Source organism: Diceros bicornis, chromosome 13, assembly GCF_020826845.1.
Source record: "Diceros bicornis minor isolate mBicDic1 chromosome 13, mDicBic1.mat.cur, whole genome shotgun sequence".
Lineage (NCBI taxonomy): Eukaryota > Metazoa > Chordata > Mammalia > Perissodactyla > Rhinocerotidae > Diceros > Diceros bicornis.
In genome coordinates, this window is record NC_080752.1 from 29358633 (window position 1) to 29383083 (window position 24451).

At 40.1% G+C, this 24451-nt stretch overlaps 1 protein-coding gene across 1 annotated transcript; it reads right to left on the minus strand.

The window, feature by feature from the left end:
• Positions 1–15662: 15662 nt before the first annotated feature.
• Positions 15663–24354, minus strand: LZIC (leucine zipper and CTNNBIP1 domain containing). Its single transcript, XM_058552852.1, has 7 exons — positions 23628–24354; positions 20159–20267; positions 18726–18861; positions 18314–18412; positions 16546–16641; positions 16290–16371; positions 15663–15801 (listed from the first exon to the last, which is right to left on the minus strand). Exons 2-7 carry the CDS (start codon positions 20257–20259, stop codon positions 15743–15745), a joined length of 573 nt encoding a protein of 190 aa, XP_058408835.1. The 5' UTR covers positions 20260–20267; positions 23628–24354; the 3' UTR covers positions 15663–15742.
• Positions 24355–24451: the final 97 nt, after the last annotated feature.

Genomic DNA, 24451 nt, shown 5'->3' on the forward strand with positions numbered 1-24451 from the left:
CCTCAGCCTCCGCCTCAGCCTCCGCCTCCCGCTCCGTGAGTCACCGCGGCGGGGAGGGAGGGAGGCGCCAGGCCGCCGGAGGAGGGACCGGCGGAGGGGGCGGCATCTGGCTCCGCGCGGGCGGCGGAGGCGCGGCCACGGCAACGCCCCGGGGTGGGGGGACCGCAGAGGTCCGGGCGCCGGGGCGGGGCCTGTGGGTGGGGCGGGGCCTGGGACGCCTGGGGACTCTCATTGGTTAGATCGGCTCGTGGGGCGGGGCTTCCAACTGCGGGGAGGGCACTGCGGGCAGCGCGGAGACGCTCATTGGGCGTCTCTGGCGGAGGCCGGGCGGGGGCCGGGGGCGGGGCCACGAGATATGCGGTGGAACAGGGTCGCGGATAGGGGCCGAGCCGCTATCAGAGCAAAGGGGTGGAGCTGGGTCGGGGGTGGGCAGGGGAGGAGGGGCGGGGGCTCGGAGGAGGAGGAGGACTGAGGGCGGGGCCCGAGCTAAGGATGGAGCTGGCGCTGCGGTAAAGCGACTCTGCCTGTCCCTAGCTGCTCCAGGAGCACAGTGATCCCATAAAAATAATGGCCTCTCCCACACATGGGTCTGTGTTTAAAAACGGAAGCGGCCAGACGGGGCGGAATCCTCGGTGAGGCCGGTTTACCCAGGACTCCTGAAAAATCTGAAATGGACAAGGTTGCAAAACATTTAGAGGCGTGGTCTTCCTGCGTGGTGGAGCTGGGAACATTGCTACCTTTGAAGCAGCTCTTGAATTGGGGGCCTGTCTAATCTGGGATCCAAGGAGCCCAGAGGCCGAGGGATGGGCCTCCGTGGGTCCGTTAAACTTAGAATATCGTGGGTATTGGTAGTGAGTACATTTTTCTGGGGAGAAGAGGCCCAAGATTAAAATGTTTCTATGGAAAGTCTGACTCTATCTGCTATCAGGCTCTCTCTGGACAGAGTACAGGGAGAAACAGCCTATTGTAGACAAAATGGGAATTGCTTTGAACACCCACCTTCCCTTTTAAAGAGACGCATGTCTTTAAGTGTGGTCTCATCTTCAGTATTTTAACTTAACAGTTACATAGTGTGACCCTAACCACAATCTAGAAGCCCTCCTGCCCCACTTTCTACAATCTCTTTTCACCCCTCTTCTGTCCCATCCTCTTTCACTCCCCCTATATTTCTTCCCCTTCCCTATGCAAGAAAGATAAGAGATATAAACTTTTTTTACTTTACTGTTTTTATATTCTCTAATGTCCATATTACTGTTTTGATTTAATAACTGTATATGTTACAATTGAGGAATATTTTAATTTTATCAAAAATCAGGAGATTATGAACTTTTTTTTAAAAATTTTTTGTTTATTGCAGTAACATTGGTTTACAACATTGTAAAAATTTCAGGTGTACATCACTACACCTCCACTTCTGCACAGATTACATCATGTTCACCACCAAAACACCGACTAAAACCCATCACCACACACATGTACCGAACCATCCCCTTCACCCCCCTCCCTCCCCCCCCAACCACCAATCCAATGGAGATTATGAACTCTCAAAGGCCAGAAATAGGTCTTAATGATGTCTGTATTCCCATTAGTGTCCAGACTACCATGCCCACAGCAAGAACTCAACCAGTATTTGCCAATACAGCGTACCAGCTGGTCCTTCAAGTTTCCCAGAGCACATCACTGCAAAAAACTTACACGTTCAAATTATTTTTATGTAAATATTGATGTTTAAACAAATGAATTAAAATTGAACAAGTTGCTTGGTATTTAAGATAACATATAAATAGTATTTTCAAAAAGACACATGCTTGGGCTGGCCCGTGACCTAGTGGTTAAGTTCGGTGTGCTCCACTTTAGCAGCTGGGTTTGGTTCCCAGGCACCGACCTACACCACTCGTTGACAGCCATGCTGTGGAGGCCACCCACATACAAAACAGAGGAAGACTGGAACAGATGTTAGCTCAGGGCGAGTCTTCCTCAACAAAAAATAAATAAATAAATAAAATTCCCTTATTAAGAAAAAGATAAATGCTTACGGTTGAAGGTAGGAAAGGAATGCAGTAAATGAATATCTGTCAGTGTGAAATGATGGATGCTTTTCCTTTTTTCAAATTTTTCATAAATATATTGTTTTTATAGTTCAAAATTACAATAAGTTCATCAACACAGCCAGTCCCTCAAATACCCTATCAGCTCAGAGGTTGGAAAATTCTGCAATTCTAGATAGCAGTATTACTTCAGGATTAACTCAGGCTCCACCCATTGGTAGGATCTTAGAATGAAACTGAAGGCTTAGGAGGTAGGGAACATCTGTTAGTTCTGACAGCCTAGCACCCTCTCTCCCACTTGGGGAACTGCTCGTCCCTATCCTCTACCCCTCAGAGGTGCTGATGAGGCACCAATTACCAATTATAGTATTCTACCTTTTCTCCTCCCCGGAAAAAATTAACAGGGGAGACATGGGACCAAAGCTGGATCAATCCAAGCGCTGCATTCTCTTGACTATTGGCTAAGAAATAGGATGTGAGCTGAGCTGAGCCAATAGGAGTCCTTCCCTGAAACTTTCTGAATTGGATATGAGGGAAGCTCTCTTTCTTACTGAAGAGCTATAAGGATGTGACCTCAAAAATGTTAGCATCATCCTCCACCCACCACATGGAAAATTCTGCAAGAATGAGGCAATGTTAGCAGAGAGAAACAGAGACCAAGATTCGGAGGGGGGGTGGGGAGGGGAAAGGGAGAGAGGAGAGAGACCCCTAACATAGTGTGGTCCATGGTTTCAGACCTTACATCAGCTCTGCTCACACCATCTCACACTTAATACGTCCCCAAATCTGCCTTTCCTCCGGTGCTCCCCCCTTCAGGAACTGGCAGCACTCCACCTAGTTGCTTACACCAGAAACTTAAAAGATATCCTTGACATCACTCTTTCCTTTGTCCCTCATATCTAGTCCACGTTGTTTCCACCCCCAAACCATATCTTGAATCTCCCCACTTCCCACCATCTCCAGTTCTCTGCCTAAGTTTAACCCATCATCAGCTCTCACCTTGACTCCAGCAATAACTTCCAAGTGCTCTCTCATTCAGGCTTTCGCTACCATCCTCAATCCATTGCCCAAACAGCAACTAGAGGGATCTTCTTAAAATGCACCAATGTTGTCAGACCTCTACTATGCAATGACTTCTCTTCATTTTCATGATGAAGTTCAAACTCCTCAGCATGGCTACAAGGCCCTGCATGATCTGGCTCCAGCCTGATCTTGATCCACCTTTGCCAACTGGGGTCCAGCCACACAGGCCTTCTCCCTATTCCAAGATCATAGGGTACTTGTTTGTGCTTCAGGACTTTGGAGTGTGCAGTTCCCTTTGCTTCAATGACTCTTCCCCACTTTTTTCCCCCTTCACCTAACTGAGTATTTGGTCTTCTTTGGTCTTCTGCAAGGAGATTTTTCTTAACCTATGCTAACCCTAGTCCCAACATGGCCATAAATTCCAGGAGGGCAAAGAGGTCACTGTGAACCACTCCCAACTAGCACAGTATCAGGAACATGCAGATGCTCAACAAATACCATTGCATGAATAAATAAATATGTAAATACCCCACCCAGGACTCTCCCCCCCCCCCCCCCCCCCCCCCGCATTGGCCAGCCACTCCTACTTCCCCATCTCCAGTCCCAACTCAAATGCTATCAATCCTCTCCTTATTCTTCACTCATTAAATTTATGAGTCTATATTTTATCCTTTCAGCTTGGGGAGGGCCTCTCTGGGCTCCCAAACATACATATCTTTAAATAGTTGCTTTTTGGAGCAAAAAAATCTCTATCCTCTATACCAAAGCGATAACTATAACAGTAAAATTTTCAGGCCAAGTATGAAACAGCAGCAGAGCCACAGCAGGCTGCAGGGAAGGAGAGCTATTTTGAAGCAGTTATGGCAACAACTGTCCTCAAATTTTACCCCATAAGATAGCCTTCCTCCCTACAAGTTGAGCAGGTACAAGGTGAGAATGGGAGAGAAAGGAATAGACTTTGTACTGAATAAAAAAGTGATTTTTTAGTAAAGAAAAAATAAGAACCAATTCTTTTTGTGTTTTGAGAACCAAACTTGAAAACATTAATAATTTCCAGTAATATAAAAAGTTGTCGTTTGCTAGGGTCCCTATGTTTGTCTTCCTGTTTACATTTGGTACAGCTCTAACTTCTCTGAGGACAGTGATAAGGGCTAAGTGCACAGCAGACAAAGAGTGCCACAGTCCTGAGCCATTCTCCTCTCCTCAAAGCCATTTCGCTTTGGCAAATAACTTGTCATCTAATTTTACTTTGGAGATAATAAGGAATTATTAAAGACAATGATGAAAGCATTTTGTAGATCAGTGAATATACATATTTCGTGTCATGAGTGGGGTACGTGCAGCTGTGAACATCTGGCTCTCTGCCAACCTGTCCCCAGAGTGTTGGTTGCTGCAGCATCTGATGGGTAGATTCTGTCTGCATCACAGAACCCCGCTTGTATTGCACTTGGGAACAGTTTAAAGAAATAAGGATTCATTTCTTTGGCTGAGTGTTTTGATAGACGAACAGGTTAAGTATATTTTGTCTGCACAGCCTCAAACATTCTAATCACCTAGTAGAGACAAACTGACATAAGACCTCAATTTGGATCCAAATACTCAGCCTATTAGCCTTTAAGCCTAGTAGTCTGTTTATTATCTTTTTTTTCCTGCTGGTTATCATCCAATTAAGTATAAAAATTATCATCTCTAAAAGCAAATAGTCTCTATGGGAATAAACGATAAAACAGCTGTCTTTCCCTCCAGCACATACCAATACATTTCCCATCTGTAGATGTTGCAGTGTTAATCACTGTATTCAGGTGAGACTGAAAAGACCATTCCTGACAAGCAATTCCTTCCTCACCCTATTGAGGTACAGACTGCCCAGTAGTTTATTGTTGTAAACAAGTAGCGGGGCCTGTTACTATTAAATATTTGTAGCTTTGCTCCTACCCTTCACTGTTGTAAGAGTAGAAATTTTCAAACCTCCCTGAGACTGTAAACTCCTGTTTCACATTCCTATGTTTAGCTAGGGGTTTTCTTAAATCCTTTGCTATTTGTAAGACTGAGGTCTGGCTTTGCAGTAATGTGACAGGCACTTGGATTTTGCATTTTGGTCCAGCGGAGATTGCCCAATTTAAATGAACTTTGTAGTTTTGTTTTCTCCACATCCCCCTCCCCTCACTTTCCTCATTACTGTTCTTTCAAGAAATTACTTCCCATCAGCAGTATTTGCCCCCAGCTGGTGAAATCAGATGGGGCTCTTTTTTATAGTTAATAAACACTAAAGGCTGAGGGCAGCAAATCTACACCCTAGTGGCAGCTAATCAAGAGCCTCACATGAAAGCTTACGCAAAGGGGACAGGCATGGTGCAAATGTCCTGATCCAAGATTACTCACTCTTCTCCCACATGCTGCATAACAGATAGTAGTGATTATTAATTATTTAAGCAAATAACATGAGAGCCAACACAGGTGGCAAAAAAATAAAATAAAAAAAAAGGAAGCTGCACACTAGGATACTCTGTTGAAATCATTTTAATTAGCACAAGCCATAGAGCCAAGGGAAATAGACTAAGATACTCAGGAGATAAAGAATTTTTAAAAATTCTCTACCACTTGTTTTCTTAAAAAAAAAAAAAAGGCAACTTAGGCTATAGTTGTATACATTGCTGACAAACTGGAATATGGAAACGAAATGGCTTCCACAGGCTCCCTTCAGTGATGGCATGTGTGGGGGCGGGAGTGACAGGAGGCGGCTATCAGGTCTTCATAGGCTCTAGTGAATCCTGAGGCTGTGCGTCCCAAGTCTGCCCTCGAGATGGTTCATACACAGTGAGGACACTGAAACTCAAGTTGAGGCTCCATCTACCCTGATTTTCTTTACTTTGTACTTGGGACTAAAACCTTCATGAGATTTTTTCACTTCCAATTTCAAACCTCGTGTCATTCCTGGTAGCTTTTACTTTTTCTCTGTATGTATCATGATACCCAGAATGGTTTCTCCCTATTAGATAAGCTGTGACACTATTTAAATTAGTAGACTAATTCTTGGACTGTCTTCACTTGTTTGAAACTCATTGGTAGTTCTACTACAGTCCAGCCTTTCCACATTGTCAATCCCCCTGCAGCTAATGTCATTTCCTTCTGTAATCATAGTTTTCATTTCTAATTCAGTAACATTTAGAAATCTCTCATTATTACTATAACTGACCTGGCTCTGTGACTAACAAGAGACCATGTTTCCTTTGCAGGTGTCTTTTTCTGACCTTGTTCGAATATTCACACTACCTTACACTAAGTTCTTAAAGGACCTTTCAATTGAACTGATTCAGATCTTCATCAACATCATATGTGATCTATTATGTATCCCCTGATTTTTTGTTCAAGCATAGTCTCTTTAGTCACTCACTCATTCAAGGAACATTTATTGAGTGCTTCCCAGGTGCATGTCACTGCGCTAGGCAGGGGAAAAAGCAGCAAATCAGACACATACTGTCCTTGCCCTAATGATGGGTTAGACAGACACCAATGAGTTACACAATTGAACAATTCATTGCAACTATAGTTAAGTGCTAAAAGCTGAAATACAATGGGCTGTGAGACCATATAATTGGGAATCTAACTGTGCACTAGGGTCAAGGAGAGCTTCCTTGGGAAAGTAACATTTACACTTGAGGTATAAACAGGAGTTAACTAAGCAAAGAGTGGGGAGAAGAGGATAGCACACAGTGGGACCAGCCCACAAATAGGCCATGAGGAGAAAAGAGAGCATGGTGAGATCAAACAACTGAGAGAGAAGGCTCTGTGGCTGCAGTGCAGAATGATGGGGAAAGAGGCCAGGCCCAGATCATTAAGGAATTTATAGGTCATGCTAAACATTTGGTCTTTATTCCAAAAGTAATGAGAACTACTGAAAGGTTTAAACAAAGATGTGACATGGTTGGATTTGTATTTAAATAGATGACTATGGCTTTAGCATGGAGAATGTACTCAAATGGAACAAAAGTGGTATATTAGTCTGCTATTGATGCATAACAAACTACCTCAAAACTCAGTGGCTTAAACAAGCATTTCTGTTTTTTGCTCACGGGTCTGCAAATTGCCAGATATGGGTCTACTTCAGGTTGTTGGTTAACTATGACTTTGCTGGGTTGGGCTGGGATCAGCAGGGTTTAGCTGTAAACTGGGATTAAGTCTGTTCCACGTCTCCTTATTCTTCTTGCACCAGAAAATACACCAGGCATATTCCTCTTATGATAATGGCAGAAGGGCAAGAGCACCAAGCCAAACTGTGGAAGCACATTCAAGACATCTCCAGGAGTCATATCCATAAACATTCCATTAGCCAAATCCAGTCTCATGGGCCAAGCCCAAAACAGTGGGATAAGGAAGTATATTCCACCTCAAGGGAGCGAGGTGTGAATAAATATTTGTTGAGTAATACTCCAATATATCAAAGCAGCTATGATCAAGGCTTTTTCCATTCTGATGGAAACCAAGTAAATGGTACAGTATTGCTTTCCTCATCCTAAGCCACTTTGCTTTAGCCCCCAAACAACTGTTGTAATTTTCCCAAAGCCTTTAACAAATAGGGTATAAAACTGGTATAATGTTATCAGCTTAGAATTTTGTCATTTACAGAACAGTTTAGGGGCCTTGACCTCAGTTTTTCATTGAGTCTACGGATGCAGCATATGTATGATTTGTAGGTGGTCAGAAGCACATGCTGTAACAATGATTTTACAAGTTTTCAGAAACAAATTGATCTCTTTTTGCACTTACTTCTATGTAAGCATGAGACGAGTTTCTTCCTGTCAGGGCTGGCTCCACCTTGCCCAAGAATGCTCACTCTTCTGCCAGCTGCTCCAAGGCTACCAATTCTACAATGGGTTCCAAATGGAGAGAAAGGTATAGTAGGTACTCAATTTATGATGGATGGGTCTGGCAGAGTGCTAGGTACTCGCATCGATTTTTAGATATATTATTATTACTTACATTTTAATTTTTCTTTTTAAAAATAATTTATTATTTGAGGAGAAAAGAAAATCTGTTTTTTCCCCAAAGTCCTGATTTTTTATCTCACATTCTTGGGCTCAGCTTTAACTGGGGTTCATTCTTTTCTCCCATTCTTGCAGTTAGCCATGTATTCACAGCAATAGCCCTGAGTCTTCAATAAGAAGTTAGTCTTGCTGTGGACATCAGTATTTTTGGTGGGGTGTGAGGCTGAGGGAAGAGTTCAAGTAACTTGGGAGCAGCCCTGGAGAGTGAAAGTGAACTATTTTTAGCTGAATTCAAGTGGAGGCAATTCACTTAAAGAATCCAAAGGCTTTAGCAATATCTTAGACTGACTTTAATGAGTAGTTAGACTGAAATAGCTACAGGCTCCAGGGGGTTGACCAAACCTATTGAGGACCTCTCCTGGGATATAAAAAGGTGCTTATATAGCTTGCATCATGAAGTAGTGTCAGCTTCTTCCATGCCCCGAGCACAGTGCTCAGCATGGGAGCATTTCTGCTCATCTTATTAATTGGAGGCCATGTACAGACAGAACAGAAAGGGACACTTATTTCACTAATAAGTAGAAAAGCTTTCCTAGAAAAGAGCAGAAGACAGGCTCATAGAGAACGGGAGGCAGGGAGTCCTCAAGCAAGCATACAGGTGACACTTGTGACTTTTTAAAACAACTTTGAGCAGGCAATTTCCACTTAATTTCTTTTCAGAGTAGAAGACACACAGAAACAGCATACTAAAGGGGCTGCAGTGTCTGGAAAAGATAAAGGGACTAGTTTTAATTTGCCTTCCATTTCTGCTGCTAATGACACCCTGCTGAGACAGACTATAATATTAACACACAAATTCCCACAAACCCAATAACATTCTTTCATTAGGATGTCTTGGTTTTTTTTAAGATCTCTTTAGCACAACTTCTAGCATTAAAAGGAAATATAACAGAAAAAGTAATTTATCTCATCTTCAGGAAAGGAAAAGGCAGGAGTAACAATTATAGAGTTTTTCCCCCATTAGGTACTCCCAGTTAATTTGATTTTATGATCTTAATTACCCATTACTTCAAATATCTAGAATATGAGCACAAGCTTCCCTTAGTCAAACCAAACACAATGCTTCCATTTTATTTAGTATTATTAAAATGTATATTTTAAGATTTTAAATATTTTAACCAAAGTGGTATTATTTAGCTTTTATATATTTCCTTATATGGTAGTTTCAAAGCAATTTATACATTTTTTTTTTTTTTTTTTTGTGAGGAGATCAGCCCTGTGCTAACATCCGCCAATCCTCCTCTTTTTTTGCTGAGGAAGACGGCCCTGGGCTAACATCTGTGCCCATCTTCCTCCATTTTATATGGGACGCCGCCACAGCATGGCTTGCCAAGCAGTGCGTCGGTGCGCGCCCGGGATCCGAACCAGCGAACCCCGGGCCGCCGCAGCGGAGCGCGCGCACTTAACCACTTGCGCCACCGGGCCGGCCCCAGCAATTTATACATTTAATAGCCATTCTTCACAAAATATCTACATGAATATTTGAAAGGCAACTTGATAAAATGGGACAAAAATTAAGTATAAAAGTAGCAGAATTAGGACTAGAAATGGAGCAATGGGGTTCAGGACCTGCTACCCCAAAGTTTGGCACCTTGGCGTATTGAATATTTTAAGCTGAAGGAATTTGAGAAATGGCATGTGCAGAAAGGACTTTTGACCTTCCCCTGAAGCAGGTCATAAAGCTCTCATTTGAGAAGTGCCCTCCCTATACCCAGAGGAAAGGAGCATTCTTACCTCTGAAGACAAGGGACATAGAGAGGAATGTGAACAAACAGGCCTTGCTGATTCCTTCAGTCTACTACACTTAGCTTGCCTTTGTCCTATCACATCTTTCCAGGACTTTCCACTCTTCATCAAACCTAGCATAAAAACTGTTTCTCTGGGTCTTGATTTCCTTATGCAGTTTCCCATGTCACATAAAACTTACACTAAATAAATTTGTTAATGTTTCTCCCTTGTTAATCTGTCTTTTGTTATAAGGGTCCCAGTCAAGAACATAAAAGGGTAGAGGAAAGATATTTTTCCTCCCTTACAGGAATATTCCAACTTCCTCTCCATTTAACAGTCTCCAAAACAATTTAATAACATAAATATTTTAATGATATATGCAGTTTACAAAGTGATTAAAAGATGAGGTAAGGGGGCTGGCCCTGTGGCGTAGCGGTTAAGTGCACGCGCTCCGCTGCTGGAGGCCCGGGTTCGGATCACTGGCACGCACGGATGCACGGCTTGTCAGGCCATGCTGTGGTGGCGTCCCATCTAAAAGTGGAGGAAGATGGGCACAGATGTTAGCCAAGGGCCAGTCTTCCTCAGCAAAAAGAGGAGGACTGGCATGGATGTTAGCTCAGGACTGATCTTCCTCATAAAAAAAAAAAAAAAAAAGATGAGGTAAAAAATTATAGATGAAGAGATCATTTAGATCAAATTGGATTATTTCCAAGCATAAGATTCTTTACACATCTGAAATAACGTTTCTAAGGACCCAGCTAACTATGATAGAGTAACATATCTTTTCTTTTTTATCGTTAGGTCTATTTAAAACACAATTTTATCATTGTAAAATAAACCTCTTGATGATGCAGCTGGATATCTAAACCTCTATTAATTACATAAACACTTAAAAGTCTTATTAAAAAAAAAAACTCTACCCAATATCCATTTTAGAAAATTTAACAAAAAAGAGCCAATATGTCTGACATGTATCAGCACTCAGTAAATGTCTGATGAAAGAAAAAAATGACATTACAATCAGAAGAGGTAGCAGATAGAAACCTTCCTTGCTCCCACATAGTAATTATTGTTAAGATTTTTCCAAAACATGTTTTCTTCTCTTCAATTTTAAGAACTAATCCCCATCAGAGAAAAGCACATTTTGAATTTTTCAAACCGAAAGGGCCTAGTGTACACAATTTGTCCAGTGCTTTGATTGTTAACAAAATTAACCTGGCACAATCAACCTCCCACTCTGGCAAGTAGCACTGTGGGAGGTCACAAGTGCCTCGTGGGAGTAGACGTGCCACCGCTCCAGTCAGACTCCCAGAAGAGAGCCATGCACATGAGTGAGCACACGCTCACATCCCTCACTTCTCCTCCAAGCTCATAAGTTAAAGACAGAGTCCACACTTTCCTTTCTGAGAACGGAAAGTGGATTTAGGTGTCTATTATGTACTCCTTTATATGGAGTCTTGCTCAGAGTATTTTCTTGCAGAGGAATAAACCACTCATACTTCTGGAACACAAGATGAAAAGAAATGCCACAAGGCTGAGGCTAAGGGACTGAGTTTCCCTGTTTGCTCCAAAAGTACAAACGTTCCTTTCCTGAGTAAATATGAAACAAAATATTTAAATAAATGAGTATAAGCTCAGAGCTTTATAGACCAAATTTAAGGTATAATTTACCAAGACCTAGAATAAACTTGATGGGAAATTTGAGATGTTAACAAAGTTATTTATTTTTTTTAATAAGATGAAGTTGTAAAAGCACCACATTTTCTAAGAGCATGGTCAAATCATAGGGTCAAGGCAATCAGTTATGATCTAATCCATGCCAAATATTTGCTTTTACCTAAATTACCTATCTCTTTGATTATCATTGAGGGTAACTGCCTCAGTTTTCAACTCAGCCTGGTTTATAAGTATTGGAGGAGTAATGCCAGGCCTAAAGGAACCAGGTTTTCACACCTGGTTCACAGCCAAAAAAAAAAAAAAAAAATCATTAAACTCCTCTTACAGGAAAGAACAGCCCCATGTAATATGACAATTGAGCAGTAACAAAAAATAGTACCTGACCTACTAAGACATTTTAGAAGAAATAGACATAATTAAGATAACTTAAGCTCTTAACCCATGTATTGAAATTACGACTGTAATACAAAGTCAGAGGTTCTTGTGGGAAGGCTTCAAAAGTTCACAGTCACAGTTTCCAGAGTTGGGGGCAGAGGATCTGTGGCTGATACATAATCTTGGAAAGAACCCTTACCAGCATTATCTTCCTCTTCTTTAACTCAAAAGAAAATTGATGGTTCTCACTGACCTCCTTTATAGTAAATAAATTTTTACTTATTTAGTTATTTTTAATTGTAGTCCATCGTCTGAGGCTGTAAGGAATGTGATCTTCTCAGAGGAAAACAACCAAGCATTAGGAAGCTTCCAACTGACAGCCTCAAACCTCTCAACTTTCCTGGTCCTCTGCTTGGAACAGCATGGACTCTCCATTGTGGACTCTTGAGAACATCGCAGACCCCTTCTGTTTGAGGCCCTTTCAGCACTATATTCTCTCCACTCTTCTATTAGTGTGAACAGGAAGAGGGATTTCAAATACAAAGTGAGTTAGGATGTCAAAAGGACATATACTAGGTGAATATTCTAGACGAGCCATATTTTTAACCTGCTTTTTGCAACTTAATGAAAATATTAAACACTAGTTTCTCCAGTTTCTAAATCTTTATAATCCCAGGGCCAGACAGACTGGAAGCAATTACAGTTTGTTCATGGGGGTCTGTGGGAATGCTGACAGTTTTAATTTACATATTAATGCTGGAAAACATTTTGAGAGGAAAAGGAGAGCATTCTTTGGTCTTAGTAATGAATAGAATAAGAAAAAAAATGAACAGGAAAGTGGGTGAAAAGCTCTAGGCAAAATGGTCTAGGTTTATTTTTTATGTAATAATTTCAAACTATCCATCATTCACTGCAATAAGATACCATTCCAATGGTGGATTTGCAGTCTTTTATTTTGCCTAAGATGACTATTCTTTGGCTGAGTGTCGTCAATGAAAGGGCTAACAATCAAAGTTAACAATCCATCTGTCTCAACTCCAACTCCTTCCTGGGAACAACTCATTCTATTGCTTGGTTTCTTCCTCTACCACCCACCTAGAATACCTACCTTACCACTCACAAGATAAAAACAAAACAAAACGCTGAACTATAGGAATCGTTTTAAATTATTAGATTTCATTAAACAGCCCAGCTGGACACTTGCTCACAGGAATTTACTTCCGCTTCAACCCCAGTTCTTTGAAAAATGCAAGACATCTTTTCATTAAAATATTAGCTTGACCCAAAGGTGTCAGAAAGTTAGCTGCCTTAGCATTAGTTATTGCACTCTGAGACCTCCAAAGAGGTCTAAAAAACTAGAAATATAGCCAAGTATGAACAGGAAACATAGTTTGAAAGTCATTTAATAACTATAGTTGTACAGAATTTTCAAATTATTCATTTTTTCAAATTATTTTTCTGAATTAAATACCAAATTTGTGAAACAAAATATATCATATGGCCCTAGAAAGAATTGTTAAATGGTGGATTAGCTCCAATGAAAAAACTTCTTTCTGTGTGAAGGAAGAGAGGGGAATACACAGTAATCTTGTGGTAGGTAGGTTCTATTATCCCCACTGAACAGAAGAGGAAAATGAGGCTCAAAAAGATTAAGTAACCTACCAAAGGTCACACGGCCATGACTGACAGCATCTTGCCAGGCACTGCAAATCTGGCCATTTTTAAAGGAAGATTAATTTAAATTGAGTACCAATCATTACTTATAAAATGAATACATGAATGTGATTAATGACAAAACATTTCACTGATGTTGGTCTTATAGAAAATTTAAGGGAAACCAAAATTAAGGACTCCAGATTCATCTAGGCCCCTTTCAAATACAAAATATTCCTAATTTTCCTTGTCCTACTACTGGAGGGGAAGGGGGATTCTTGCTATGGCTTAAAAAATAGCAATTCCATTCTAAGGTATATACCCCAAAGAATTGAAAACAAGTATTTAAACAAATATTTATACACAAATGTTCACAGCAACACTATTTACAATAGCCAAAAAGTGGAAAAAACCCAATGTTCCTCAAGAGATTATCTCATCAAGAGATAAATGGATAAACACAATGTGGTATTCATGCAAGTGAATATTTTCAGCCATTAAAAGGAATGAAGTACTGATACATGCTACAATGTGAATTATCCTTGACAATATTACTCTAAGTAAAAGAAGCCAGACACAACAGGTCAGATACTGTATGATTCCATTTATATGAAATATCCAGAATAGGTAAATCTTTAGAAACAGAAAGTAGATGAGTGATTGCTGGAGGGCTGGAAAGAGAGAATGGGAAGTGACTGCTTAATGGGTATGGGGTCTCCTTTGGGGGTGATGAAAATGTTTTGAAACTAGATGGTGGTGATGGTTGCACAACACTGTAAATGTACTAAATGCCACTGAATTGTGAATTTTGTTATGTGAATTTCACTTCGATTAAAAAAAAAACATAGAATAATGAAATAATGATGATTGACCATAAAGCCCTAGATGAATAGTAGGTAATTTGCTTTTTCTTGGTTTGTCACAATTTCAATGAGTTTTTGACTATCATAAATCAATATATAAAAAATTACCCATTAAAACTTTCAAATAAGGCATTAATGTAGCTGAGGTCCCCTAATTTGTTCAGTTGACAGAGCACCTAATAGAGTTTACAGTATACAATAAGCTTTAAAAATGTTTTTAATTTGTATAAAGTGCAAAGAAAAAGAATACTGAGAAATACATGAAAGAATATAAAGTGGCCAGAGCCTAGGAAATAAGCTAACATATGTGACAATGGGGAAATCCGTATATTTGAGCATGCAGAGACATGTAAACACTCAGGAGAGAAACCTGCTTTTCCTCATAACTTATTTTTGTTTCTCCAAAAACTGAAGAGTAAATAGTAGTTTCCAGTCACCATCCTCTGGGTTTCAGCAAAGAGGTCACACACAGGGAGGGCCTCTAGCTGCCACTTCCAATTGCTTCCCTGGTGAAACAACGCAGGAGGTTAAGTTACTTCAGGAGACTCTCAACAGGGCTCCCATTGTTCCAAGCTCAAAACTCAGAGATACAATGGGCCCCATTCATACGAAGAGCTTACAGGCTGGGGAATGGTCCCTTAGTGACAGCTTTTTGTTAGGACATCGAATTTTCATAAACATGGACTTGCACAAATGTGTTAATTATTTTTGTAAAACAGCACAGAATAAAGAAATAAAATTCAAATGGACACTAAACTGAGAGTCAGGATGCCCGAGTCTTATCCCTAGCTCTGTCTCTCATGCAACTTTAAGCAAGTCACTTGCTCTTTTTGAGCCTCAGTTTCCTTGTTTGTAAAATGAAAATGATTTCTAAGATCACTTAGAACTCTCAAATTCTGTGAACACACATGAGGTCTACTGATGTTGCTACACATTCACTCCAGCAAGTGGGGATAAATTATGAGCAGAAAAAAATCATTAATTCACATCTTTTCATTTACTATCAGCACTTAAAAACAAGGAGCCGTAATAAAAACAGGCAGAGAAACTCTGTTTTCTGCCCTCTCTCCCTTAAACAGACAAACCATAATGAAAAAGTTACAGTGAGTCTCTCCAACAAGTCCAGGATCACTCAAGCAGGTAGCCCTACACAAAATACAACGATGAAGGGCATAAACAGGAGCCACAAGTATGTTTTCCTATCACCTCTTCTTAGGTTATTAATACATTTCAAGAATCTCTTGATTTCTTTGCAATGACTCAAAATCCCCAGAAGAAAAATACCAGTTAAAACAAGAATGTGACCAATGTCCCAAGCTTCCACACCATGTCATTTTTTTGTTTTTTCAACCTCAAAACTTGCCAAAGCAAGAACTTTGTCTCCAGAACCTAAGGAGAAAGACACACAATAAACAAAAAGGTTATTTCAAATGCATTTACAGTGCCAGGTAAAGAAGGGGAAAATCTATCACATAGATATTGAAATAGAAAATAAAATTAGCTTCTATTATCAGTGCATTACCCCTAAACCTTCCCACTGCCATCCCAAATTCCTTCCCCCTGCACAAACAACTCAGCTACACAGGGTGATTTATTGGTTATAAATCCTTACTCTAGCTTTAGGTACGAAACAGAATATGTAAAATTTTAGTTTACTTTTATATTAACATTGTGCTGATAAACATTAGGCTATATTAATTTAATTATTTTAATTAAAAAGTATTGGGAAATAAACCCCATAAACGGGATTTATACAGAAAACAATTCTGGTTTTACCTCTAAACTCAAGAAAAGGCCATCATGTTACCTCATCCATGCTATCTGCCAATCTGGAGTAGTAATTCATGTCCAGCTTTCAGAAATACGAAGGTACTCACCAAGGTCTGTCGAGACTTTCTCAAACTGGCTGAGTATAGCACCTGCATTGGCTGACAGGAAGGCCTCATCATCTGCAGTCAGCTAAACAAAACAAACCAAAGCCCAGTGGAGTGGTTTCAAATGTTACCATGGGGTTCTAAGAACCACCATTAAGAATGTCTCAGAACCACAAACTAGATCACAGATGAAGAATTTCTGTACCAAATACTTCATACTTTTTCTTTATAGCTAATATATTAAATTAAATGCAGGTACCTTCTCTCCAAGTTTCCTGAGAGCTGTTAGTATCTCCACTTTCTGTTGAGTGTACAAGTCTCTTTCCAGCTTTCCTACCATGAGATCTCTATCCATCTAGAATGGATGAACGCAAAGCATGTGGTATTTAAGTTAAAAACATTCTATGCATAAAATTCAGCTTTTCAGATCTATCTCTTAAAAAAAAAATCCTCTAGCTGATTAATATTATAAAAAACTACAGAAACAATTCAAGGCAAACATGATAGAAATGCTACTACACAGTTCTAATAAATCTTAATGCTAATCATAACCACTGTCAGTTATAAACTCTACTGAGGAATTAGTAGGTCAACAGCTTCCTTTGGAGAGGAGCTATCCTCTAAGAGCTCATTTCACTGAACTGAAGTGTTGTCTACAGGCTTGAATGAGATAACTGGTATCAGATCTCCTGGAACTCCGGTTAACTCTACCCAAGTTCTGGTGGTGGAACTCTACCACCAGAAACACTGATAGCATGTACTATGCATTAGTACTATTCTATGTGCTTTACACATATTACACATAATATGTGCTTTACACATATTATTTCTTTTATTTTTATTTATTTATTTTTTTTGTGAGGAACATCAGCCCTCAGCTAACATCCATGCTAATCCTCCTCTTTTTGCTGAGGAAGACTGGCTCCGAGCTAACATCTATTGCCAATCCTCCTCCTTTTTTTCCCTTTTTCTCCCCAAAGCCCCAGTAGATAGCTATATGTCATAGTTGCACATCCTTCTAGTTGTTGTATGTGGGACATGGCCTCAGCATGGCCCGAGAAGCAGTGCTTCGGTGCGCGTCCGGGATCCGAACCCGGACCACCAGTAGGGGAGCGCGAGCACTGAACAGCTAAGCCATGGGGCCGGCCCTACACATATTATTTCATTTAATCCTCTAACAACCGTAGGAGGTAGGAACTATCATTATCACCTTTTTACAGATGGGGAAATTGAGGCACAAAGAGGTTGAATAAAATAACTTCCCCAAGGTCACATACCTCCATAGTGGAGCAGGGATACAAATCCAGTCTGACCCAAGTCCATACTCTTAATCCCTATGCTACTGAATTACCAGTGGTTGCAAATAACTTGTTAATGCCCTAATTACATTGAAGTCTATAAACAGATTTCCTAAAGTATCAGGTTTATAACGATGTTTGAAATTCTTAGATGCGAAAGGCCACACATGCATAAAGCAATGCTGCTAATGAATTCTAGGTGGGATTTCAACTCAGGGCTCCAAAAGTAAATGGTAAAATTTTTTTAAAGGTGGGGTCCAAGTAGAAGCAGTCAGTAGCAATTTAAACTGCCATATGTTGTTTAAAACGCTACATATCGTTATCAACAATAATTGCTCAAAGGACTAATTTTTGTCAGAAAACTGTGGGTTGTGGTTCTAAAATCAACTGACCAATTTTTTTTTTTAATAGACTACTTTTTAGAGCAGTATCAGGTTCATAGTAAATTGAAGGAAAGGTACAGAGATTTCCCACATAAGGCTCACCCCCACTCATGCATAGCCTCCCCATTATAAACATCCCCCACCAGAGTGGTATATTTGTTACAACTGATGAACCTACACTGACACATCGTAATCACCCAAGCCCATAGTTTTCATTAGGATTCACTCTTGGTGGTGTACATTGTCAACTGCCCAATCTTTAAACTTTAGAACAACATAATGAACAAATTCTTGGGCTGAGAAAAGAAATACACAAAGCAATTGGGTCAATTTAAAGAAACTTTACCTCTGCTAACCTTGTCCGAAGCTGACCTGGTTGTTTCTTTGCAAACAATCTAATGACCTCTGGGGTTTTAAAGGCCTGACTGATAGCTGCCTGGATAGCCTAGAAATACAAGAATACAGATATTGCAATAATTGATTGATGGGTCTTTAACTATTAATAGGTCTCTGTTCATCAAACACTGTTACAATTTTAGTTTCCATTTGCTATTTCTGTGCATGTCACTGGAGTCAAATACATAATTAAATGAAGATCTGGAAGCATATGCTGTTTTATCCATAAGTAGACACTCATCTAGAAGGTAAAGCCAAAAAACAGAACATTTTCTATCTTAAATATACTTACCAAAAAAAAAAAAAAAAAAAAGAAAAGAAAAAAATACCCTGTGTCACCAGGGTAAGTCAATTATGCTTACCAGTTGCATTCCACTTAGTTCATCTACCAAAGTCATATTTCCAGACATAATTTTCTTCAGTGAATCATTAAATTCACTTAGTTGCTCCAGAGTTTCCTTTTTGGTTTCTTCATATTCATCTGTATCAAGTTCCTCTCTGAAGTACAGTGAACATAATATAGAAAAATATAAAGTTCCAAGTGAAAAAAGCAATTGTAGTATTTATACACTAAGACTTCAGATACATATATTTACAAAAAATATCTTGGGGGCAAAAGGCTGAAAGGAAATATCAAAATGCTAATGATGGATGTGTTCAGATATTAGTAGTATGGGTGTTTTCCTACAGTGAGGTAACTTTGATAAACATTTTTCTTTTCCCAAAATGAAGCACACTTAACAAACTACATAATAACTTCCTTTTAAGCAGTCTATGAATCAATGGTATAACCTTGGGCAAGATATTTAACATAGCCAAGCCTCAGTTTCTTTATCTATAAGCTGCAGATAATGAGAGTACCTACCTTCTAGGGTTACTAAAAACATTAAATGAAATATGGAAAGTGCTTGGCATATAATATGTACTTGATAAATAGCTGTTATTATAATCATCATTATCATTAATGGTAGGTAAAATTTTGTACACCTCAAAACACAACAGCAATGCAGTACATGCCATCTGAGTAAGAGGCTATTTTTATTCACCAATCAAACAAGCCATTTATTAAACATTTACTACAAATAACAACAGCTACCATTTATCGAGCACCTACTCTGGGCCAAGCATTGTATTGGCCCCTTCATTTATAATATCTACAACAGCCTTTCAAGGTTGTTAAAAAAGAACAGCCTTGGTCCTTTGAGCAGTTAAGGCTGAAAAAGTTCAAGTAGTACCTTCTCAGCTTGATACCAGGCAGGGCTATTTTATTTTTTTATCTTTTAATTTTATTTATTTATTTTTTACCCGAAAGCCCCAGTAGATAGTTGTATGTCATAGTTGCACATCCTTCTAGTTGCTGTATTTGGGACTCGGCCTCAGCATGGCCAGAGAAGCGGTGCATCAGTGCACGCCCGGGATCTGAACCCAGGCTGCCAGCATCACAGCGCGCGCACTTAACTGCTAAGCCACGGGGCCGGCCCGGCAGGGTTATTTTAAATACTTAAGACAAGGTAGGTGTTAGTATTTCCACTTCACACTGGAGGAAATGGAAACTTAAGCAGGTTAAGTATTTTGCCCAAGTTCACACTCACTTTAATTACACAAAAGACTTTCACATCTCAGCCTATATGACTCCAAAGCCTGCACTGACTTTATTTCTTGAACAGACAAAGCACTGTGAAGAATGCTACAGGGGAAACCAAAATCACACACGGGCCCGCACCCACAGAGCTTGTAATCTAGCTGTAGAAAAAAAGCCATTTTACAGCATGGCAGTATACAATTATACTATTACCTGCATTCCTCCAGATCTTGTAATTGCTGCATCAGTCTATCTAACTGCTCTTCTAAATTCTGCTTCAATTTGCTTGTCTCTGTCTTTCCTCTGGAAGCCATTTTAATCTCTAAGGAGAACAGTAAACCCACATACAACATATATTTGGTTATTTGAAATGATTCAACACACCAGTGCAACTTAAAATAGGCTATACTCTTTCTGAGCTACAGGTGTGGGAAAGATAGTTGTTTGAAGAAAATCTCAATTTAGATATAAAAGTTTAAACTCATATAGTAGTAACACCTCACAAAAAATGCCTGGCAGTCTTCTTAACTGACTTGACAAATTAATTAGAAGTCTTCACTATTGGTCTATCTTACTTTAAACAAATTTGATAGATGAAAATACAGAAATAGATTTATAAAGAAATAGATCAGGGGCCGGCCCGGTGGCGCAAGCGGTTAAGTGCGTTTGCTCTGCTGTGGCGGCCTGGGGTTTGCCGGTTCGGATCCCGGGTGTGCAATCACACACTGCTTGGCAAGCCATGCTGTGGCGGCATCTCATATAAAGTGGAGGAAGATGGGCACGGATGTTAGCCCAGGGCCAGTCTTCCTCAGCAAAAAAAAAAAAAAAAAAAGAGGAGGATTGGCAGATGTTAGCACAGGGCTGATCTTCCTCACAAAAAAATAAATAGATCAGGTGTGACTTTGCTTTACAAAAAGATTCATTATAACATTCCTTTTCATTCTTTTTTTTTTTTTTATGAGAAAGATCAGCCCTGAGCTAACATCCATGCCTATCCTCCTCTTTTTTTGCTGAGGAAGACTGGCCCTGGGCTAACATCCGAGCCCATCTTCCTCCACTTTATATGGGACATTGCCACAGCATGGCCCGACAGGCCAAGCGGTGCATGCCAGGGATCCAAATCACGCCAGCAGCGGAGCGCGCGCACTTAACCACTACGCCAGGGGCCGGTCCCCTTTTCATTCTTAATAAGTATGCTCGAAGACTCAGAACACTCCTCCTATTATCTCGTTGGTCTCGTGCACTTACCTAATAAGTTGTGGGCATGAACAACTTTTGATATGAATTTCTTCTTGCGAAATGTGCCCATTTTTCTACTGGATTATCTTTCTCTGTTTTATGGATATGACGCTTTTGTAGTTGTGTTGCAAATATTATCTTTTGCCTCCAGACTTTAAATTTTATTTACGGTGTTTTTGGCCACGATAAATTATTTTTAATGGCCAAATCTGTCTTCTCCTTTAAGTCTTCTTAGTTTTGTAACCCATGAAGGCAGGCCCTAACCATCTCGAGATTTTGAAAAATATACTATTTTGTATTCTAAGACTTTTACAGATTATATATATATATATTTTTTTCCTTTTTTTTCCTCCCCAAAGCCCCAGTACATAGTTGTATATCGTAGTTGTAGAGTTGTAGCTCTTCTATGTGGGACGCCGCCTCAGCATGGCCTGATGAGCAGTTAGTAGCTCCATGCCCAGGATCTGAACCGGCGAACCTCGGGCTGAAGCGGAAAGTGTGAACTTAACCACTACGCCACCGGGCGGGCCCCAGATTATATTTTTTTTACATTTAGCTCTTTAAGCCACCAACTTCTTTTGTTAATGCTATGAAGTCTTTTACTTTCTTTTAAACGGATAGCCAACAATCCCAACACTGTGTATTAGTCAGTATTTATACCACCTTTAATGAAGATTCAATAGAAACAGACTCAAGTCTCTTTCATTGATAACGATCTAGTCCTAAGACATTATCTCACTATTTTAATTATTATGGCTTTAGAACTGGTGTACACTGATAACTGATAAGGAGTTGCCTTTATTATCGTGGGTTTTTTTTTTTTCCCAATAATTCTTAGCTATTCTTGTGCATTTTCTCTTCTAGATGAATTTAAGATCAGTTTGTCAAGTTCCCTTAAAAATTCAATTGAAATTTTCAACAGGGATTACATTAAAATTAGAGACTAATACAGAGAAAATCTATATCCTTGAAATTCGAATCTTCCCATCAAGCAATACATCTCTCCATTTACCTAGACTTTCTTTTATGATCCTTAGTTTGAAAAGAAAAGTATTGTTTTATTCCCAAAGGCCTTGAACATTGGCTATTCTCAGATATTTTGTATTTTTTGTTAATATTGAGAATAGGGAACAATTTCTGATTACATCTGGTGTAGAAAAGCTACTGATTTTGGTATATTAATACTGTATGCATTTACCTTAACATTTATAGTATTTAGGTTTTCCATTTATAAAAATTAAAACTTAAATTCCTTTCATGAAACACATTTTGCTTAATACTAGGTATAATCATTCATCAAAATCTAAATCCTAGGGTAACTTATTAAAGCATTTAAAATTTCCCCACACATAATCATTAACAGATGATTTGACATGTGAACTTCAATGAAGAGGATTCCTTACATTATATTCAAGATACATGAAATCAGTTTTTTTAAAAGATTACTACTGTTTACCTTTTACAATTGGCTTAAATCATCTATGATCATTAACGATATGTAAATTATAAACGAGCTACATTATGACCAGAAATGTAATTTATTATAGCTATATTTCATGTATAATAGTTTCATGTACAATAAGTTAGACAGAAATGTAATTCATTATAGCTATGCTTCATGCATAATTTCTCCCGGAAATACACAATTAAATTTTACTTTTAAATCTGTTGAATTTCCCAGTAAAAGTCAAGGTAAACCCAAGATAAAACTGAAAGTATCTTTCCAGGCTTAATTAACCAGGCTCAACTACTTGCTGTTTCAAAACATGTCATGCACTTTCATCCTTCTCCTTTGAGCCTGCATTTTTTCCTACCCACCAAGCCCAGGTCATCCTTTCTTCAAGGTCTAGCTCAAGTTTCACCTTCTCCAGAATGCCTTCCTTGGTTCCCTCCCAATCACTAGTTGTGAGTTATTTGAGAGTAGGGATTTTACTTTTCTTTACATGCCAGCATCTAGCATAATGCTGGGCAGACAGACAGTACTGGACGAATAATCAGTAAATGAATAATAAGAATTGATTGCTTCTTCCACTGCATCTTATTCTCTATTTAGTACTTATTTCTGCCTTGAATTATATGTTTCATTACAGCACGTTTATTTGTCTTTCTCTCCAGGCTGTAAACTCTCTGAGAGCAGAAAATGAGTATGATTCCTCTCTTAGCCTCCTCAGCACTTAATATTGAATGGATATTCGATAACTGGATGAGTGTATACAAGCACAACATATTTTAAGGAGGTAAAGCTATTCTAAATAAATTTCAGGGACGGTGGAGGCACTTTAAAAGCCTTCACCTGATGCTACATGAGTTGAGATTTATCCCAGAAAGATGAACTCGCTGGCACCACCTAGTATTCCATAAGGGTGGTGCACCTTTTACCGAAACTGCAGAAATGGCTCTCAAAAGCTGTAATCTGGAGTGGAAGGTACTGATTCATGCTCACCTGTCTCTCAGTACTCTGAACTCTGCACAGTGCTGACCAGTCTCAAAATGCATAAACCTCCAATCCTTGAAGTTCCAAGTGTCATAAACTTGAAGAAAGCGAAATTGTTCATCAGGACTACAAAAGGCTCAAAGTGCAAACCACCTGGGGGTGGAATCGGCTGGGAAAAGGGAAACCATTAACAAATAGTTTTATGTACTATATAGAATCTTGGCCTAAAGCAGTCCAGATAACTTCCACTTGAGCAGCCTAAACACACCCCTCTCTTTCTAGCAAGACATCTTGGGGGCGGGGGAGCAGGAGGAGAAACCCGTTTCCTCTCTCGACGGCGCCTCTGGCAGCCTTTCTGAGGTTTCTCCTAGTGAGGCCGAGGGTGTTACTGAGGATAACGCCGCACCCGGACACGCCTTGAGGGAAACTGTCAAACCCAGCAGCACAGAAAAGGTAAGGGCGGAGAGCACGCGTTTTCCCGGCTGGAAGTGAGCAGCGTTTGGACCTCAATCATTTGGACGCGGTCAGCGAGCAGCTCTGGTCGCGGCCTCAAATCCCAACTCCACGGGGGAACCTGAAGCTCCTGCAATGGGTCCCGCGGCGGCCGGCCTCGACCAGGCCCGCGCTGCCACCAGAGATCGCCGTGAACCCGCCACCCCCGAAACTCTTCCGGCCCTCCCAGACCAGAAGCGGGACAACCTCCTCAAGCCCTCGGGGTCCCGTATGCGCCTCCGCCCGGCAGCAGGTCCCGAAGTTCCGATGCAGCGTCCCCGCCTACCTGAGGGTCCCAGCCTGGCGGACGCGTGCAAGAGGAGTACTTCCGCCGGACGCAC

What these genes read in the sequence shown, in the direction of transcription:
- LZIC (XM_058552852.1), bottom strand. Translation starts at nt 20,259, where the DNA reads ATGGCTTCCAGAGGAAAGACAGAGACAAGCAAATTGAAGCAGAATTTA. An exon ending in CAAGATCTGGAGGAATGCAG is followed by an intron (nt 18,862 to 20,158) that starts GTAATAGTATAA and finishes ACTGTACTTCAG; the next exon opens with AGAGGAACTTGATACAGATG. An exon ending in TTCGGACAAGGTTAGCAGAG is followed by an intron (nt 16,642 to 18,313) that starts GTAAAGTTTCTT and finishes CATCCATTCTAG; the next exon opens with ATGGATAGAGATCTCATGGT.